Genomic DNA, 18717 nt, shown 5'->3' with positions numbered 1-18717 from the left:
TCTACAGTATGTCAACTCTTGCTCTTTTTTTTGTGTGTGTGTGTGTGTGTGCTACATCTTTGACAACTAATGCGTATCTAGAAACATAATTGTTTGGGATGTGTACAATATACTAGCACATCAACATGGCCGCCTAAAATTCCTGCAATGCGGAGGACTATTCAATTATATAGCCTTTTTCCCACGCCCAAAATCGGGGTAAACATGCAGAAACCCGGTTTCTGCATAAACTGCCCATGAACCTGTGAAGTTCAGTCCAACCAGGTAACCTCTGCTAATTGAATAGGTCCGGCACACCTAATTGAATATCCCTCCAAGAGGATGAAGTAGTGTTGAGTCAATTTGTAATGTTTCTATCATCCTGTTTTTGCAAACATCCAGCACACAACATTTTCCTGACACAATAGTCAACATTCTTGTTTACTTGTTTTATTTTATTAAAGATTTTGGTAACATATTTAAGACATGTTTAGTCATTTCACTTGTTTTTGTTTGGCATTGAGTACAATTAGCAGTAAGAAGTTATGAGACAGGAATTAACCAATGATCTTATAAAAGGCACTAAGTATAAGCAGCCTATCCCTTAAGTAAGAACTTGTGATGATTTTGAGGCATCATGTGACTCATAGCTCCTACTAAACTGATGAGCTGTATTCTCATTCCTTTCAGTCCAGTCCACAAAATGGTTATATGTAGGCACATCTAGATCACTTTGCCCTGCACTGAAAAGAACAGATGGTAGTTGGTACAAATATACCTTTTCCTACATTATATATTAAAAGGGTAAAAAGAATGGTAGCCTGTGTGGAAACCAGAAATATTTGAACTAGTAAGGCGGTAAAAAAGTTCCCATCCCAAAAAAAAAAGATTTTATATCACTATGTACTAATGAGAAGTACGTATATCATGCCACCATTCGCCTGCAATATCAAGAATAGCCCCAGGGAATGTCAGGTGATTTTACTGTATGGCTAGGGAATCTCCTATAAAATACTCCTATAAAGAATATGTTCACTGAAACCCCAAAAAAGAAAAGAGAATACCACATTATTCCAGTTATCATTACATATCATAGTGCTCCACAGCATTTCATAGTCTGGAATGTATAGTTGGATTTTATTTTTACTATACATTTTGGTTGCAGTTATGCCAATATTGCATGTCGTTTTTAAAAGAAAATGTATGACATACTTAGTCAAATGTGAAAAATGAATGATGTATAACAAAGAAAATCTCTTTATACCAAACAAATATTGATATTAATATTAGAGAATTACTGGGTAAAAACAAAGTATGGGTTTTTTCTTTAAACCTCCAGTGCAGGTAGTTGCACCTAGCTGTCACAGGGATTATCTTCTGTGGGGTAGATTTATCAATGCTTGGATAGTGAAAAGGTGGATGGATAGAGAGAGAGAGAGAGAGAGAGAAATTACCAGCCAACCAGGATGTGTTTGAAAAATGACTGTTGTGAGCTGGTTGGTTGGTACTCTCTCGGAGATTTGATAACACCCCCTGATATGCTGTATTCAGGAGCTGATGTACTGCATTTACACAGTGTGTGTACAGATTAGTAGACACCCGTACTAAACCAATCATGTGGTAAAGGTCTCTTAATATGTTCCCAATAATAATCCTATGTTTTCTGCCACTAGATATTTTGTCATTTCAGGTACATCACCTCACCTCTTGCGGACCATACATTGTACCTAAATTAAAATTTGCTTATAGAGAGGAGTGGGATTATGCAGAGAAAGCAGGAACACCTGTTGTAATTAATCAATAATAATAACAACAACAACTTCTAATCCCAATCATTACTCCTAGTGTGAACTTGAGACAACCAATATCAAGATACATAGGATATACAAGGCTTTACAATGGTCAGACAGTTATAACAGGTTGTGAATACAGTAGTTGCACCCAAAGTTGTCATTTGAACAATGACACATGACTGCTGTTTACATTAGCCCCGGGTGAAGTAAGGGATGATATTACGGTTGGCTAAGTATAAAATATGATTACGTCTGTTTTTATGGGTTCATATTTCCCAGGAGAAGCAGTGAGTAGTCAAATATTCACCTATGAACACAACTTTTGTTAAACTGAATCAAATTAATTAAAATTTTCACTCGTGTGGGTAGATTACATGTGATTAATGAATATCACACAATGGATACTCATTAAACACCTGTAAATAAAATAAAACTAATAATGTTAAAGCAACATAATATTCTAGTGTATGTGTATTTGCAACAAAATACAGTCTGCTTGTCTGTGTTTGCAGAGACAATAACACAAGGACGTTTATGGTGACAGCAATGAAAATAACATCACACGTACAGGTGGTCTCAATATCACACAAACCATGAACAACTCATTTAATTTTAAAGAAAAAAAATTGTCTGGATAAACCAATTAAGCAATGAGAGAATATTGACTTTGCAGAATATTACAGATACGTAGAGAGGACATTTTCACCTCTAGAAATGCACACACTGTCCCTACTGTGGCAAGTTGTGGGTCAGGTCTGATTTTCAAGCGCAGTTATACTGTATGGCAGAGCTTCTGCTCACTGATGCCTAAGCAAGAGGTGACAGGAACAAGTTGCGGTGCTCTTCTTACCTTTCATAAGCATAACATCCCAATTCAATAACTTTGCTGGAGTTGGAAACTATTTTCTTTTTAATTTATATAGCGAGACTCAAATTCCTCCTTTAAAGTGGTTGCATGCCGACCATTAGATGTTCCCCGTTTATATAATGAAAGTGGTTTAAATTAAGGCATTTAGCAATTACATCATTATATGTACTATGTGTGACTTATTGTACACACTAAAAAAGAAAATGACAAACTTTTTGTACATAAAAAGACAGTTATTCTAAATGGGTGTGGATCATAGGGTTGATAGTTATTAGGTTGACCCTAAAAGGTCAACAGGCACAAAATCCATACAGACAAAAGGTTGACACAAGGATAAGGTTGACACATGGAAAGTCAACATTTTGTGTTTGTGCCCTTTTGAATATTTCAGCACATGTACCGCTGTGCTCTGCCCACTTTATCGCCCATGTCGATGGTCAAGCATGAAAAAAATAATAATAATAAAATATGTTGACCTTTCACATGTCGAATAATGACATGCCAACTATTTTACCATGTCGACCTTTTGACCATGTCACCCATATGGCATAGATTTATTGACGATCAGCCTAGACACTGTCCACCAATCATCCCATCCAATCTAAACTGGGCAGCTACAAGCAATTTTACATTGTTAAATGTGTGCCTTGTCAATTTATATGTTAAAAAAAACTATTTTAAATGTAACTGCATTCCTGACCATCCCTAAATAACATTAATAGAAAATAAAAAAATATATAACATAGACATTTTTTTTTTTATCTTTGTGTGGTTCAGGTTGTTCGGTCGAAATTCAATAGGCTGACCACAATTTATCAACAGGCAAAAAAGGCAGTGTGGTCAAAAGGTCGACATGCCCATTGTTGACATTGATAAAGTGTCTACACAAGTAATATTTCTACATGTGAAAACGATGACATGAACTTTTTACAATTTTTGTAATGGATTCATGATTTGTTCATAATTTACAATCCACGAGGACTACAGTGGGAACGGTAAAATGTGCCAAGTAAGGGTATGCATTACACTAATTTGGGGTGCACGTCGCAGATGTCAACAGACACTAAAAACTTCACTTTTTCCTCTGTCGACCTCTTCACCGTCAACCAATAATGGTCTACCTAATAACCCACACCCATCTTTGTGGGCCACGTTGCTTGGTAATGAAAAATATTTGTTACATGCAACTGAAGAATCAAATGACAGAGATTTTAAGGGGGAAATAAATCCTTATTTAGGGGAACACAATTCAGATGGGCTGCAAGTGTGTCATTGTAAATTCGAAGAGTAGAGCTCTGTATGCGCAGGAGAAAAGGGAATTAACGCAGATGTTTGGTCTCTTTTTACATATTTTCCATTTAGAATAACCTGAATTCAAATACATTTTTATATTGACCTTACACGCATTTAGGTTATTTTTAATCCTTAAAATAATCCCATACCTTCCTAGAACTAGAACCATTTTATTTTATGGACCATAAAGTAGAATAAGCAGGACATATGTTGTCTGTAAATAATTGCATAGATAAAAGGTCAGAGAACTGCCGTATGGTCACTTATTATTCAGAAAAGATACATTGGAGTTGGTGTAATATTATGGACGCTGCCATCAGTTTTACAAATCAAAATTAATATATCTTTATTTAAAGTGCACATAGGAGTACACTGTTGCTCTGATTTGGGAAAAAGAACACTAATTATATAGCCTATACAGAGCTACTTATTACAGACTATAACAAATGTAATACTGTGGAAGGCAGCAATAAGTATGAAAGCCCCTTTATATGATACCCTTATCTCATCATACAGTGCTGTACCTTCATTTTCACAGTATTAGCTTATAAATTACTACAAAATATTAAACATTAAGTGGCACTTGGAAAAGTTACAGTGCAAAAGTTGTTTGTTTAAAAGCTGTCTGGACCAAATCATTTTATTTTTAGTGCTTACTTTGTTACACAATTTGACAGTTATGTAAAAGGCCCTTTTTGCCACCCCGTAACGGGACGCTGACTCCTGGTTTACCATAGTACCCTGAAAAGATGGATTTCACCTCAATCTTTCTGGTCAGGTTAAGCATCCACATACCATTATCATAGTAAGAGACTTTGCCACCGACTGCGCCGGTAAAGTCTCCCCCATGCTCCCCCTCTTTCCCACTCTGCTGCAATTTTATAAACTCCAGAAGGTCAATGCCAGTTTGAACATCCTGCACTTCAGCAGCAGTACCCAGAGTGATATGGGCACGGCTTCCCCGGGGAAAGGTATCCTTAGGCATCACTTCTTTCTCAGCATCTGCAGGCCATAGTAGAAGCTGGTCTTCTGTGAGTTCTACTTGTGCTCCTGCTGTCTTCGGGGTGACAAATAGGGCTGTGATATGGAGTGTGTAACCTTTTGCATAGGACTTCTTTACAGCCTAGAGAAAAGAAACACTAAAAGAGTTAGCCAGACACTACATAGGAGACACACATCGCAATAAATACTTTAACACAGGGCTGGGCAGCACCGGTCCTCCAGATGTTAATGAACTACACATCCCAGGATGCTTAGCATTAGTTTTGCTATGTGGCCATGCTGAAACTGATGCAAGGCATGCTGGGATGTGTAGTTCATCAACATCTGGAGGGCCGGCGTTGCCCAGCCCTGCTTTAAACACGTCCTAACCAACAGGGGTGCCGAGAGAGGGGGGGAGCAGGTACAATTTACCCGGGCCCGGATCTGTAAGGGGGCCCCGGTCTGGACACAGATTTTTTTTAAAATTTGGCGGCGAGTGCACTGGGTCTAAGTGTGCCAGAGTCAGCTTTTCATCATCGGCATTGGGAGTGCGGATGTGGGCGGACGTGGGGGCAGAAGCATCACAGAGGTCCTTCTGCTCTCCGACTACAGGGCCTGCTGAAAGCCATCCATGTGACTTGGAGCTTACCATGGCTCGGCGTCAGGAGGACACTTAGGGTAGGTAGTCCCTGTGTGCCGGCACAGAGAGAGGCCACCTCCCTCGGGAGTACCACCCACTCTGCAGAATCCAGCCCGCCCCACTCCCCACATTCCCATCCCAGCTGCCAGCAGCAGCAGCAGGTGCCAGTGCCATGTCTCCAGCCCAGCAGTCCCAGACCTGGTTCCCCAACCATGTCCTGGTCACTGTGTTCCAACGTGGAAGGTGGGTGGCTGGTTGCTCTGTGTCTGCTGCCTCCCTGCATGCTGCTGGGGCTGAGATCCAGCAACTCAATGGAAGTCAGCATGTAACTCCTGGCAGAGCATGTACTATAACCCCTGGAAAGCATGTAACACATGGCAGGACATGAAAATCCAGGGCAACAAGCATGTTAACCCCTGGCAGAGCATGCAACCAATGGCAGTGCAGATTAATCCCATGGCAGAGAGCATGTTAAACTCTGACAGAGAATGTTAACCCCTGGCAGAGCATGTAAACCCATGGCAACAAGCATGTAACACCTGGCAGAGAATGTAACCCCTGGCAGAGTATGTAACCCCTGGCAGAGCCTGTTAATCTCTGGCAGATAATGTTAACCCCTGGCAGAGCATGTAACTCCAGGCAGAGAATGTAATCCCATGGCAACAAGCATGTTAACCCCTGGTAGAGCATGTTAACCCCTGGCATCAAGCATGAAGCCCATAGCAATGAGCATTTAGGTAAGCGGAACTTACAGTATGTGGCATAATGTGTGTGGTATTATATGTAATAGACATTGGTGTGTGGCATAATCGGCGATTACGTTGTGAGGAATAATATGTAATGGGCATTATGGCATGTGGTAAAATATGTAATAGGTATTACGGTGTATGGCATAATGTTTACTGCCCACTATGGTGTGTGGCATAACATGTAATGAGCATTATGGCGTGTGGTTTAATATGTAATGTGTGTGTGTGACATGTGTAATAGGCATTACGGTGTAAATTTTTGTCCCTGTATCCACCTTGGAAGCAGTGGCATAACAAGGGTCCGCAGAGTGTGCGGGGAGCTCCGTCCGTGGGGGCCCCACGAAATTGTTGTACCGGGGCCCAGGATTTCTCTTGGCGGCCCTGCTAACCAATCAGCTTCCACCAATACAGTGCAATACATAAAAACAAATACCTTATCGGGTGCTGTGATGCACATTGACACATTCAGTGAATAACCACTGTATAGTCAGTCATTCTGTCAATTACTACCATTCTTTATTTTTACAGGACTTGCATAGGAGGCAGCACATGACACACCAGTCCTTGCTCCACTGGAGCTTACAATCTACTTCTCTAAAACTGGTGCACAAAACCCACACACGGGAAAATAATTAACCTACTAATATGGCTTTAGACTGAGGGAACAAACACATGTGAACATAAATACTTCACACACAGCACCATGTCTGCAATAAAAGGCCAAGGTCTCAGTGCTGCGAGCAATCTCAGGACTTGATATGTAATAGAAATTGTTTAATATGGTTGCGCAATTTGAAACTGTGAAATAAATTAATTTATACGCATACTAGCAGTACCTACCCGTCATTGCTGAAGGATTTTTTCTATTAAAAATGTCAGTTTACTTGTCTGTCATAGGGCCCCATGCAGAGGCGTAACTAGATATTCGTAGGCCCCATAGCAAAAGTTTGTAAGGGCCCCCTATATAGCAACTGATGGTGATAAATGTATGCAAAACATATTAGTTTGACAGCAAAGATGGGCCCCCTTCTGCTCTGGGCCCCATAGCAGCTGCACCCCTTGCACCTATGGTAGTTACGCCCCTGGCCCCATGTAAAAAGTATTGCATACAAAATTCAATCTGTACAAGTTATTACCGCCCAGGATCACATTGTAATATGTGATCCGATCACAGGAATATAGGTCCAAAACAGCCCGTCCCTGATATACGCTCAGCCGGGTGCTGGGGAATCTGTGCGCGCATGGTTAGAATCCCTGGGACCCGATGCTGCCCAATATGGATACAATCGGGCAGCAATGCATCCCCCATAGAAACCTATGGGCGATGCAGCTGCCGCAGGAGCAGAAGGGATCCAATATCTTATCATTCGAGTTTTGAATCATAAAATACAACACTATTATAGGGAATTAGTATTTTTTGGTGTGTTTTGTGCAATGTTCTAGGTGCAGATGAAAGAGGTCTCAAGTAATTGAGGTAAGGCTCGCTGCTGCAATATTGTCCTCGTCCCCCCCGCCGGAAGACTCCCAGTGCCCACAAGCCACTGTAGGAACCGTGGGAGCTGTTGCCATGCACTGAGGGAAACCCATAGATTCCAAAATTTAACAAGGGATTTATAGGTTAGAGTGCACTGTCTACAGGCTAACCCTTATGGACCCTCTATGTAAGACTTGGAGAGAGATCAAGTTGACCACAGTAAAGTACCAACCAATCAGCCCCGTGAATGGGACCTCCTGTAGGCCCACCCCGCTGCGAGCACCTCGGAGACTATCCAAGGGCACCCGCACAGAAGGCCTGCACATGTGTATAAGCGAACATGCAAATGCGCAGGCCTTCACCATCGGTCCCCGAGAGTAAACCAGAATGACCTCCTTTGTCCAAGGAAAAAGTTGTTTTTTTGCTTTGTCCCCATCTCAGAACAGCCCATCCGCTAGAAGGGAGCTAAATAAACCCCCAACGGTCTCGATTTTTGTACGACATTCCCATCCATCAACAGCAGTATCTCCCTGTTGGGGGAAGTTGGGGGGCAGTTGGGAGGCCCCGTTACTTGCAGCAGTGGTGAATATTTGCTGTACGTAATTCATGAGACAGAGAGAGACTGGGGGCAAGTACAGCAGCTCAGAGTGCTGGGAATGCCCCCACAGTGATAGCAAACTGCATCACTCACGTGAAGCTACGCACCCTTTTTACCGAGGTCCTAACTCCCTTGTTTACAATATTGAAAAGTACGAAACTATGATTATCTGCAGCTAGACTGCAGGAGAAAATGAAAGTGAATTAAGTTTCATTTCTTCTTAATCTGGGATACTAAAGGCCCAAACACACAGGATGATTTTGAGCTGAAAGCAGCTCACTTTTGATGTTTTGATGTTGAACCAAGTGTGTATGACTCGGCGAGGAGCGTTGATGTGCCCTCCCACATCATGGCTGCCCGCCACGGCTTTTCATAGTGTCCTGCTTTGAAAAGTCGTCCACCCCCTATGAAAAAAGTATGAAAATGTGCGTGTGCGTTTTCATCCCAGCGATTTTTTACGTAGTCGCTCTGCATACACGTTGGGCAAAAACATCCAGTGTGTATGCACCTAAACATCCACAGTCACCTAAATAGCTCAAGATTATATACATCAATTCAGCTGTGTGGTGCGTTGCAGTACTTACTTTTTATTGCTCGATTTACTAAATTATTTAAGACTAGATGGGACAAACGTAAGAGAAATCTACAAAACGGATTGTAAAATTATCTAAGGTGTACCCAGCTTTACAAACGGTGTGCACAATAAAGATATCACTAACGATATTTTCAATCATATCATCTAGTGTGTGCCCACAGTATATCATTTCCGGTGTGGGCTCTCACTGGTCATTAACGACCCCCTGTTGTCTGTACATGCAGGAATATCCTTACTATATTGTCAACGACAGCTATACTCCTTAATGTGGCCACTGAATGATATAGTTTAAAACATTGTTTAGTGTGTATGCACTTTATTGTTTGTCACGGAGTACCAGGGCGTATAAGGGAAATCGCTGAGGATTACACATCATTTGCGGGGTCAAATGTGTACCCAGTTTAAGCCAAATCAGCGGTCTCTAGGTCTACAGCAACTAGGTTGTCAAGCATTGGGTGACACCACTAGGTCGACAGGGGTCTAGGTCAAAAGTCAAAAGGCCGACATGGGATTTTTCACTGTTTTTTGAGCCGACAGGTGGTATTTCATGCCCTACCATCCACTAGGGTGTGGTGGGAGAATAAACTAGTGTGCTGAGCGTAGCGAGGCATCGTGCCCAAAGCATTGTGTCCATGTCGACATTCGGGTAAAACAAACAAACCATGTCGACCTTTTGACTGCCGACCTTGCCCATGTTGACATTGCTGCCTGTCGACCTAACAACCCACACCCAAATCAACTAACTAGTTGTATGTATGGTAATGTCACACATTGCCTTTATAGTTTATAGAATGGTTTGTTTGTTTTAATCTGGAACATCCCCTCACCTCTTGGTGTGCATATTCTTCCGCTCCCGCAGCCTTCCCATAATCACAAAACTTGGCCGTGCAGTGTAGGATATTGGGAGTTTTGGTAAAATACTTCAAGAGATCCAACTTATGTTTGTCTTCACAACCAACTGAAAGGGAGTGAGAAATAATAAAAATTATACACTAGGATAAAATATTTAACTTTAGATGTTTGTTTTTGTTCCATAAGGAAATTGAGAAAAAAAAAATAAAAACACACACACACACACACACACACACACACACACACAACAACAACAACAACAAATGAAAGCACAACTAATACAAATATGAGGTACGGTTCAATTACACTTACAGTCACACAAACAAACAAAGAAAAAAAAAAAAAAACACCAACAGATTTATACAAAAAAACAAATAAAAATGACATTTTGCCTTGCTTGGTATATACAGGCCTAAGCCTAAAACCCGGCTTTTTGCAGCTTATGTCTAAAAGGGTCTACCCGGGTTTACAGTGTTGGGTTCATGACCCTTATCATCAGGGGACTTGAAATCTGGATAGACGACCCAGCTTAGGTCTGAAAGAAGTTATTCCAAGGAAGAAAGTAGGTACTGGTGTAGTTTCATGGCGCCAGCATGGCCGTGTGTCCGTGTCCCCTTGCGGGGCTCGCCCACGCTACGAGCTCGGTGGCTCGCTGTGCTATCTAAAATCAACTCCATGCCAACGTGGATAGTGGGGGTATGAACTATCCACGTTGGCATGGAGTTTATTTTAGAAAGTGTGGCGAGCGCCGACCTGAAAGTAGCGCGTGGCCATGCTGGCGTCGTGAAACTACACAAGTGCCAGAAAGTAGAAGACTAGCACTGGGGTATCCGGACAACGGGTAGACAACATAAAGGTTGACAATCGTAGTGTCGACACAAGCATTAGGTCGACAGTCAAAAGGTCGACATGGGATATATTTTTTTGAGCAGACATGTTGCGACAGGCGGTATTTCATGCCCTACCATCCACTAGGGTGTGGTGGGAGAATAAAATAGCCCGAAGCATGGCGAGCACAGCGGTGCACTTTAACCTGTGTCCATGGCGACATTCGGGTAATAAAAACAGTGAGAAACCCCATGTCGACCTTTTGACTGTTGACCTATTTGAATGTCGACCTTTTTGCATGTCTGCCTAATGGTTGTCGACCCTTTGTCGCACACCCAGCACTGGAAATTAAAAGGAACATGGACTCTGCCTTGTACAAATTCTTACCAGGGTCATGGAATTCAAACTGAAATGGGTTTACTAGATTAACAATAATCAATTAAAGTGAATGGTTATCTATTGAATTTTTTTGGGGGGGGGGGGGGGGGGGGGGGGGGGTGTTATTAGGTGTGTAATTGGTTAAAAAATAAAAACATTCTAAGCAATTAATGAAAATTAGTTGAAAAAAAGAGTAGAAATTATACCAAAACATATACCATGATATAAAGGATCCTGCAAAGAAAATAACATTTTAATCTAAAGTGGAAACTATTTTTTTTATATGGTATTGCCACAAGCTTCAGTGTAATATCAGTGGTTGTATCGATAGTGACCATATAAAACAGTAATTTTAAAATAACAGAACATGTCAAAATAATAATTCAGAGATCAGAATTTTTCTACAAATATTTTGCTTATATGTTCCAAATATCCTAAAAACAAAAGACATGGGTTAATATCTGTCAAGAGCTGTATCTTTGAAAAAAACTACATTTACACCAAAAAAAAAAATGCTTTTTATTAACCCTTTGAGTGCCAAGGGAATGTCAAAATAGGTGTGAAAATTGGCAAGCGAACATTTATATTCTTCATTATGTTTACCTTTATAAAGGAAATGTACACTTTTTTATATGAATTTATATAACAAATGTGAGCGATGCTGGCATTTTTTGTGGATATTTTGTGTATTTCTCACAGAGATGCTGGCACTCAAAGGGTTAAATGACCAAACTATATAATGGCAGTAAAAGATTTAAACAACAGTTGCCACTTATGAGATATTTGGAATATGTGGTTACAAAAGAGGTACAGATGTAGCCACTCACAGTGGCTCCATTGCGGTGTGGGCATTAGCTGGTGTAACTAGAACATGCATGCGAGCCTGCATCGGAGCTATGATGGGAGTGGCTACATCGGTAGCGACTCCAGAATATATATATATATATATATATACACAACAGATTAGTTTTTAAAGTTGTTAACTCAAACTAGAATGCATATTTAAGTTGTATGCTCCAGCCTCTAACTGTGGGAGGTAGCACAGTATTAAGCATTAAAGAGAAATTACCAATCAGCTTCTAGCTACTATTTACAGGCTGTGCTAGACAATCTGATTTGTTGGGACGTTTCCCTCTGTAAAACATCTCCCCTTGTGTGTTTTAAAAATAATCAGAGATATAATCTCCTGTTACATATGGACAAAATGGTTATTTTGAATAGATTTCATTAATCACAACATAACCTAACAACCAAACCATGGGTAACACCTACATGCTTGTAAACGCTTCTTAAAAGCCTTTAGGTTTTGTAGCTGCTCCAGAAAATCATGGCTGGTCTTTCTTAGGGAATCCTCATCTCGCTTTGCCAAGAACCATCCAAAGTACAGAGGAAGGAGGTCCTTCTCCAGTGTAGGTCTCAGGTTCTTAAGCTCCTCGAGAGATAACTTCCAGTGGTTCCGATCTTTCAGTTGTGCACAGTCCAATTTCCATGGTGTCTTTGGTTCTAAGACAACTACAGTGAATAGGTAATCATTGGCCAAATCAAACAATTTATCAAGCCTTTCGCGATCATGGTGAGTATCATCAAGGATGACCAGACTGGCCTCACGTCTGTTTAAGCAATTTGTTAGCTCATCATCCAGTTGACCGTAATCTCCACCAGAGCTCCTCACCGCTGGCTTGATATTATGCTGGTCAGCAGAAATAAGATGAGAGGATTCCTTATATTTATTTTCAATATCTTTTGCTAGGGTAGATTTTCCACTGCCGGGAAGACCCCTCAAGAGAACTAAGATTCTAGATTCTCTAACAGTAGCCACAGTGTGGTCATCTACTAACAGTGGTGGCTTCTGACCCTCCTGGTGATCCTTTGAGGCTTGTGATGACATCTTGTGATGTAAAGTCTTGACTGTATCTGCCTTGGATCTGTTGGGAATCGATCCAACCTAAAAAATCCAAGAGATGAGTTGTTATTAATTAAATGCCACTTAATTACATTTAATGGTGAATCCAATTACCAGAGAGTTCATCATTGTGCAAGTAAGTGACGCTGGGTGCAGGCATACTCACTGATTTTTATTGACCGCCTCATAGGGCGGGCATACAATCTGTAAGTCCAGGATGAGATCAGGCAGCAAGGGAGGCAATTTGCAGCGCCAGTGGTGACACACTGCAGCGACGGCAACTTGTCCCCTTCACAGGTAATAGGATTGACCCCATAAACTTTAGAAACTTATCTTGTGAGGAGTCCTATCTAAGCAAGTCTCTAATCAAAAGAGCAAATATGGTAAAGTTGTTTATTCCACTCAAAAATATAATCAACATTTATTGAAATACATAAATGTTATTCCCCCCCCCCCCCCCCCCCCAAAATATATAAATTAAGATAGTATATAAGGGAATGATTGCATGTTACACTTTGTGTACACAGTTCATTAAGTTTTGTACACTTTCAAACAGAGGAATGTACTCAGTTTTGTTTGCAAATGTGTCCATTGTTCAGTCTGGTGACCCAACTAGTGCCCCCTCCCTAAACGACAAAACAAAAGAGTAACTGGTGAGACCATAACAGTCAATACCATTCACTGCTTCCCACTGACATCTACACTCAGCAACAAGCAGACTATTGTCAGGAAAATTAACATTTTGCCTTCCACCATGGAGCAAGGAACCAGAGTCCATCACAAGATTTTTCCAAAAATTGTAATTGCACCCTGACAATGTTTTCTGTAGAGTAGAGTAATTTTACTAAATTATTGTAAAGGGAAAACAAAACTACTAACAAAAAGTTATTAAAAAATATATATATACATACATACATACATACATACACACACACACGCACCTCTTCCTTATACGCATTAAGGGAGATCTGTTGTAAGAATTGGAGAGTGATAAAGTTACTGCCATGTTACAGGCTGTGTTGGAAACATAAGTTAAGAGATGGATGGCTAATAGTTTATCTCAACTTTATAGCTCTCCAAGGCTTGGCACATCTGCTCCTAGGACACATACCGGTCACCTCCTCCGTCCTTATATACAGACATCAGGACACCCACCTGTCATCAGACAGGTTACTGTCACCTCATCACATTGTCAAACCAGAAAGGTATTATCAGCTCTTCCTGACACACACGTTCTACCATCGTTTAGCTGTAAAGCTGAATCTATGTACCACAGTTCAATTACCTGTTGCCTCCTCTAATTACATATACATCAAGACGTGTACAACACACACACACACACACACCTCTCACTGCTCCCAAATACACACTCCAACACACGTGTATCTGCCCACCCTAATCCACAGGCATTGGGACCCACCTGTCACCTCCGCTAAACACACAGACAGCAGAACACGGCTGCTGCCTCTCACCACTTCCTATCTCTGCCTGTAGCAGTGCCCTATAGGCTGGGCAGCAGCTGCAGGCTGACAGCGATGCATGCACAGGGTAAGATGGTCTTTCCGCTCCAGGGAGCTCTTACCTTGTAAGAGAGGCGGGCGCCTTGACTGTAGTAGAGCTGGAGCGATGGGAAGAGAGAGTGTGACACAATAGAGTGCAGACGCTGCGGGATGGTGCAGGCCCGGGAACACATTTGTGTTGATGCTGCTGCCCCTCCCTCGGACACGCCCCCAGCATACCCTCAGCCCCGCCCCAGCCTTCCCTTCCACTATACCAGCCTCATCTCTCTGCCACCTTCTCTCTAATACCATGTCGCTTGTATTACTGTATTGTACCGGTTACACAATGGTAGCTTTATAGTAGCTTTACACACAGATGACAGACAAGACACCAGTGCATCATATATAGGATTGCACAGTGTATATCGTTACTGACAGCTCTTTCTGATTCTTAAAAAGCAAATAGCTGGATAGAATTCTAGTCTATTTAGGGGGTACTTCCTCATCGTTTCAGCCACCGCTTACTCTACGGAACTTACATAGTGTAGGGTATGGGTGAAAACCGGACCAGGACAAAAACCCCCGGACCGCCGGACCAGACATCAAAGTCTGCATTTTGGAGCTTGTAGCGTCCGGTCCGGGGGGTGTCCTGTCCGGGGATGTCCTGTCCGGGGGGCTGCCTGTGACACCTGTCACCAGGTAGAGGAGGAGGGGTAGAATAAAGCCTCCCTGTATGGTCCGGGCATGTAGCAAAAACCGGACGGTCCGGACCACACGGGGAGGCTGTAATCTCCCCTCCCCCATGTCCCTGGTGATAACTATCACAGGGATTCCCCCGGGCAAGACACCCCCCGGACCAGACCCTACAAGCTCCGGACTGCAGATTTTGATGTCCTGTCTGGCGGTCCGGTTTGTAGTCCGGGTCCGGTTTTTACATAGTCCCCATAGTGTAATCATTCCCTCACGTTCTCACTTTGCTCGCCACGCTTCGGGTTTGCTTTGCACGCCACGCTTCGGGCTCGCTTCGCTTGCCACAGCTTTACTAAAGGTAATAGGTGATGGCGTAGACTCAGGATGGTGGCGTGGACACAGGATGGTGTTGTGAAAGTTTCAGAATAATGGCTAACGTAACTAGCATATTGGTGGCCGCAAAGATGAGTAAGTACCATTAAGGCAGTGGTTCCCAACCTGGGGTATTTTTACCCCTGGGGGTACACTAAAGACCAGTTGGGGGTACCTGTAAATGATATTGGTAATGGCGGAAGAAGTGGAAAATGTCTCCTGATGGCAGAAGAAGTCTCCTTTTACCATGGAAATTAACCATGTTGTGTCACTTCCGTTTCCATCTGCAGCGTCATCAGCGTCTTGTCGCGTTTTTGCCTGACCATCAATTCAATGGGAGCTACCCGAGCTACCCGTGCTGCCCTCAGACATCAGCGATCATCTACCAAGCAATGACACGGGTGGAGGAAGCAGCGGCATTAATCCTAGCGGCGTTAGCAGGAACCTCAGAGACAGAACACAGCCAGCGGCCTGACACAGAGGGACCTGATTCCTGACCACACACTACTTAATATAAGGACACGCATAGTATCGCATACCACTCACTTCCACTCCACTTGTAACTACTGTGGATATTTCAAATTGAGAGGAGGAAGTACTCTAAAAGTCTAATCAAGGGGTATGGGAAAGAAAAAAGGTTGGCAACCACTGTATTAAGGGATGAACATTTTTGCTGTAGAAAAGGTCTTTTTTTCTTCTCCCTACTAATATTTAATTAGAGGTTCAGGAACTGAGTTCCTGCTGGTTCCTGCTGAAAAATAGAACTGCTGACAGGTACCCGGTGGTTGAGTGTTTACAGTTTACAGTACTGGAGTTGATCTGCTGTGTTTCCAGTGTTGTCCTATTAGCTGATGTATGTCACCATGGGGTCTATACACTACATATCTTTCATAAATGTATTACTAACAAACTGAAGAGGTCATGTCCTCTTTGATCCATGTAGCATCCACAAGTCTTTAGAAAACAAAAATACTGCTGGACTGCCACCCATGAAGGATCCCATTGCAGAATGACCAGTTACTTGTGTTAACTCTAATGAAGAAAATCCAATGGTGAGCCACTTTAAAATAAGAACATCAACATCATTCAACATTCAATGCAGACCCTTTCTAATGAAAAAAAAAAAGACAATTAATTGAAACATTTAAACCAGACTGTTTGAATTGGAAACAATTTGGACTGCAAAAAGATTAAGACATAGGGTGGACCTAGTAGGGGTCCAGAGTACATACCAACTGCGACCCACCCCGCCCCCCCCCCCCCCACACACACATACACACACATTAATCCTGCTGATGTAGTGCAGCATAATGGGGGGGGGGGGGCTATGCAGTGTAGTCATGTAGTGCAGTGTATAAAGGGATGTAGTTCAGTGAAGTAGTGTAGCATATAAATGGGAAATGTAGTGCATTAATGTAGTATGTACAATGAACTAGCATATAGGGGGCATGTGGGGCAGTGATGTTCAGTAGTGAACATGTTGCTGTGGAGAGAGAATGTCAGTTAGACACTGGGGACAATTGGATAACACAAGGGGACATGTGGAGAAAAGGCTGCAATGGAGTGAGCACAACCACAGGCATTCATTGCATCAATGTACTAGCAGCGTTCTTTTTCTTTAATGGGGGCGGGGGAAAGTTGCTCCAATTGGCTTCTATTACAAACATCAAGCATACTTGCTTTAATTTAGAGAAAGGTCAGGGAAACTCCTAATTGCTCAGGTAGTACCCCAGACGAGTTGATGGACCTCCCTTCTCCCACCCGCATCCTAGTAAAGTGAAAATGGCTGCAAGATCTTACATTTATTTGTTCTGTGTAGAGATGAGCTGATCCGAGGCCGGATACGAGGACATTTTCAGAGTCCAAAACTATGCTGAAACGTCATCATCCCATGTCGGATTCTCGCAAGACCGGATCTCTATATAAGTCCCGTGTGTGTGGAAACTATTGAGCCCTTGGGAAGCGTGAATGCAAGGTGGAGAAAGAAGGTCAGGGTCCCTTTCTCCACCTTGCATTCACTCTTCCCAAGGGCACAATAGTTTCCACACACACATTTCCACTTATTTACTTTATGTTTATTTCACACCATGTTCTGTCACTGTTTGCCCGCACCACACTCCGTCTGCTTTCACACACAGCTCACTTGGGGTAACCTGTCTCTCCGTTGGTTAGTATCACGGTCTATATGATTTGGATGTTAGAGTCATGCCTCTGTTTAATTATGTTTTGCTTTGCATCCCCCAGCCTCCGCAGCAAACATCATCAGTGAGTCATTAGGCGGACCCCCCTCAGGCTCCGTTCTCTTTCCATGTATCACTCGCAGCCAGAGCGCACACTGTTTTGACAGGAGCACATTACACGGCGCCGTGCGTTTCCCTGGTTACCCGCACACTGGTTACATTGGACACGCCCCCCGGTGACCACGAATTCCCCGACACACCAGTCAGGATGACGTCATCTGCTGTTTGCCGGGTGCCGTGCTGGTGATGGTTATGTTAGTATGTTCTGTTTATTCTGTTATGTCTTGATAAAGGGTGAATGCCCAAAACGTTGACACACTTGACCAGTGTTTTCTGACTTTTGTTGCATCATTGACTGCCGCCGTGCAGGATTGTAAAATCTCCAGAGTGCCTTCTACAACTGTTTGTGTATATATATATATATATATGTATATATATATATATATATATATATATATGTCCGGTATGATATGCCGTCGGTCGGAATCCCGGCAGTCAAAATACCGGTGCCGGAATCCCGACAAGGGGGGGGGGCTACGCTCGGCACACTATTTCTCTCACAAAGTGCCGGCATATTGACCACATCATCATAGGCGTGCGCAGCCCATTTTCTTAGGAGGTGCACCATTGGAGGGGCGTGTCCATCACCGCCTATTTGGCATAAATGAAAACTAAATAGAAGGTGACTTATTTATGTATATGCACTCCAGAATGAATCATTCCCCCCTACACATATCAGGTACAGGTACAGTGCGCGCCACAGGCACACTGCAAAAATATAAACTGTAATGCTCATTACGCATAATGCCACACACTGTAATGGCAATTACACATAATGCCCGTCACACACAATGCCTATTCCACATAATGCCACACACCATAATGCCCATCACACATAATACTACACACAGTAATGCCCATCACACATAATACCACACACCGTAATGCCCATTACGCCAGGGCGTGACAAATTTTTGTAAATTAG

General features: G+C 42.5%; 1 protein-coding gene across 4 annotated transcripts; it reads right to left on the bottom strand.

Moving 5' to 3' along the window:
• Nucleotides 1-413: 413 nt before the first annotated feature.
• CNP (2',3'-cyclic nucleotide 3' phosphodiesterase) lies at nt 414-14668 on the bottom strand. Of its 4 annotated transcripts, none has more exons than XM_083146871.1 (4): nt 14514-14668; nt 12301-12973; nt 9798-9928; nt 414-5056 (listed from the first exon to the last, which is right to left on the bottom strand). In XM_083146871.1, the coding sequence occupies exons 1-4, from the start codon at nt 14622-14624 to the stop codon at nt 4595-4597; spliced, it is 1377 nt and encodes a 458-aa protein (XP_083002997.1). In that variant the 5' UTR covers nt 14625-14668; the 3' UTR covers nt 414-4594. The 4 variants fall into 4 exon arrangements, with proteins under 4 accessions (XP_083002997.1, XP_083003000.1, XP_083003001.1 ...); XM_083146874.1 differs by lacking the exon at nt 14514-14668 and adding an exon at nt 14352-14501; XM_083146875.1 differs by lacking the exon at nt 14514-14668 and adding an exon at nt 13098-13318.
• Nucleotides 14669-18717: the final 4049 nt, after the last annotated feature.

This window comes from Crinia signifera, chromosome 6 (assembly GCF_055691185.1).
Source record: "Crinia signifera chromosome 6, ASM5569118v1, whole genome shotgun sequence".
NCBI lineage: Eukaryota > Metazoa > Chordata > Amphibia > Anura > Myobatrachidae > Crinia > Crinia signifera.
This window is presented reverse-complemented; position numbering and strand designations above follow the sequence as displayed.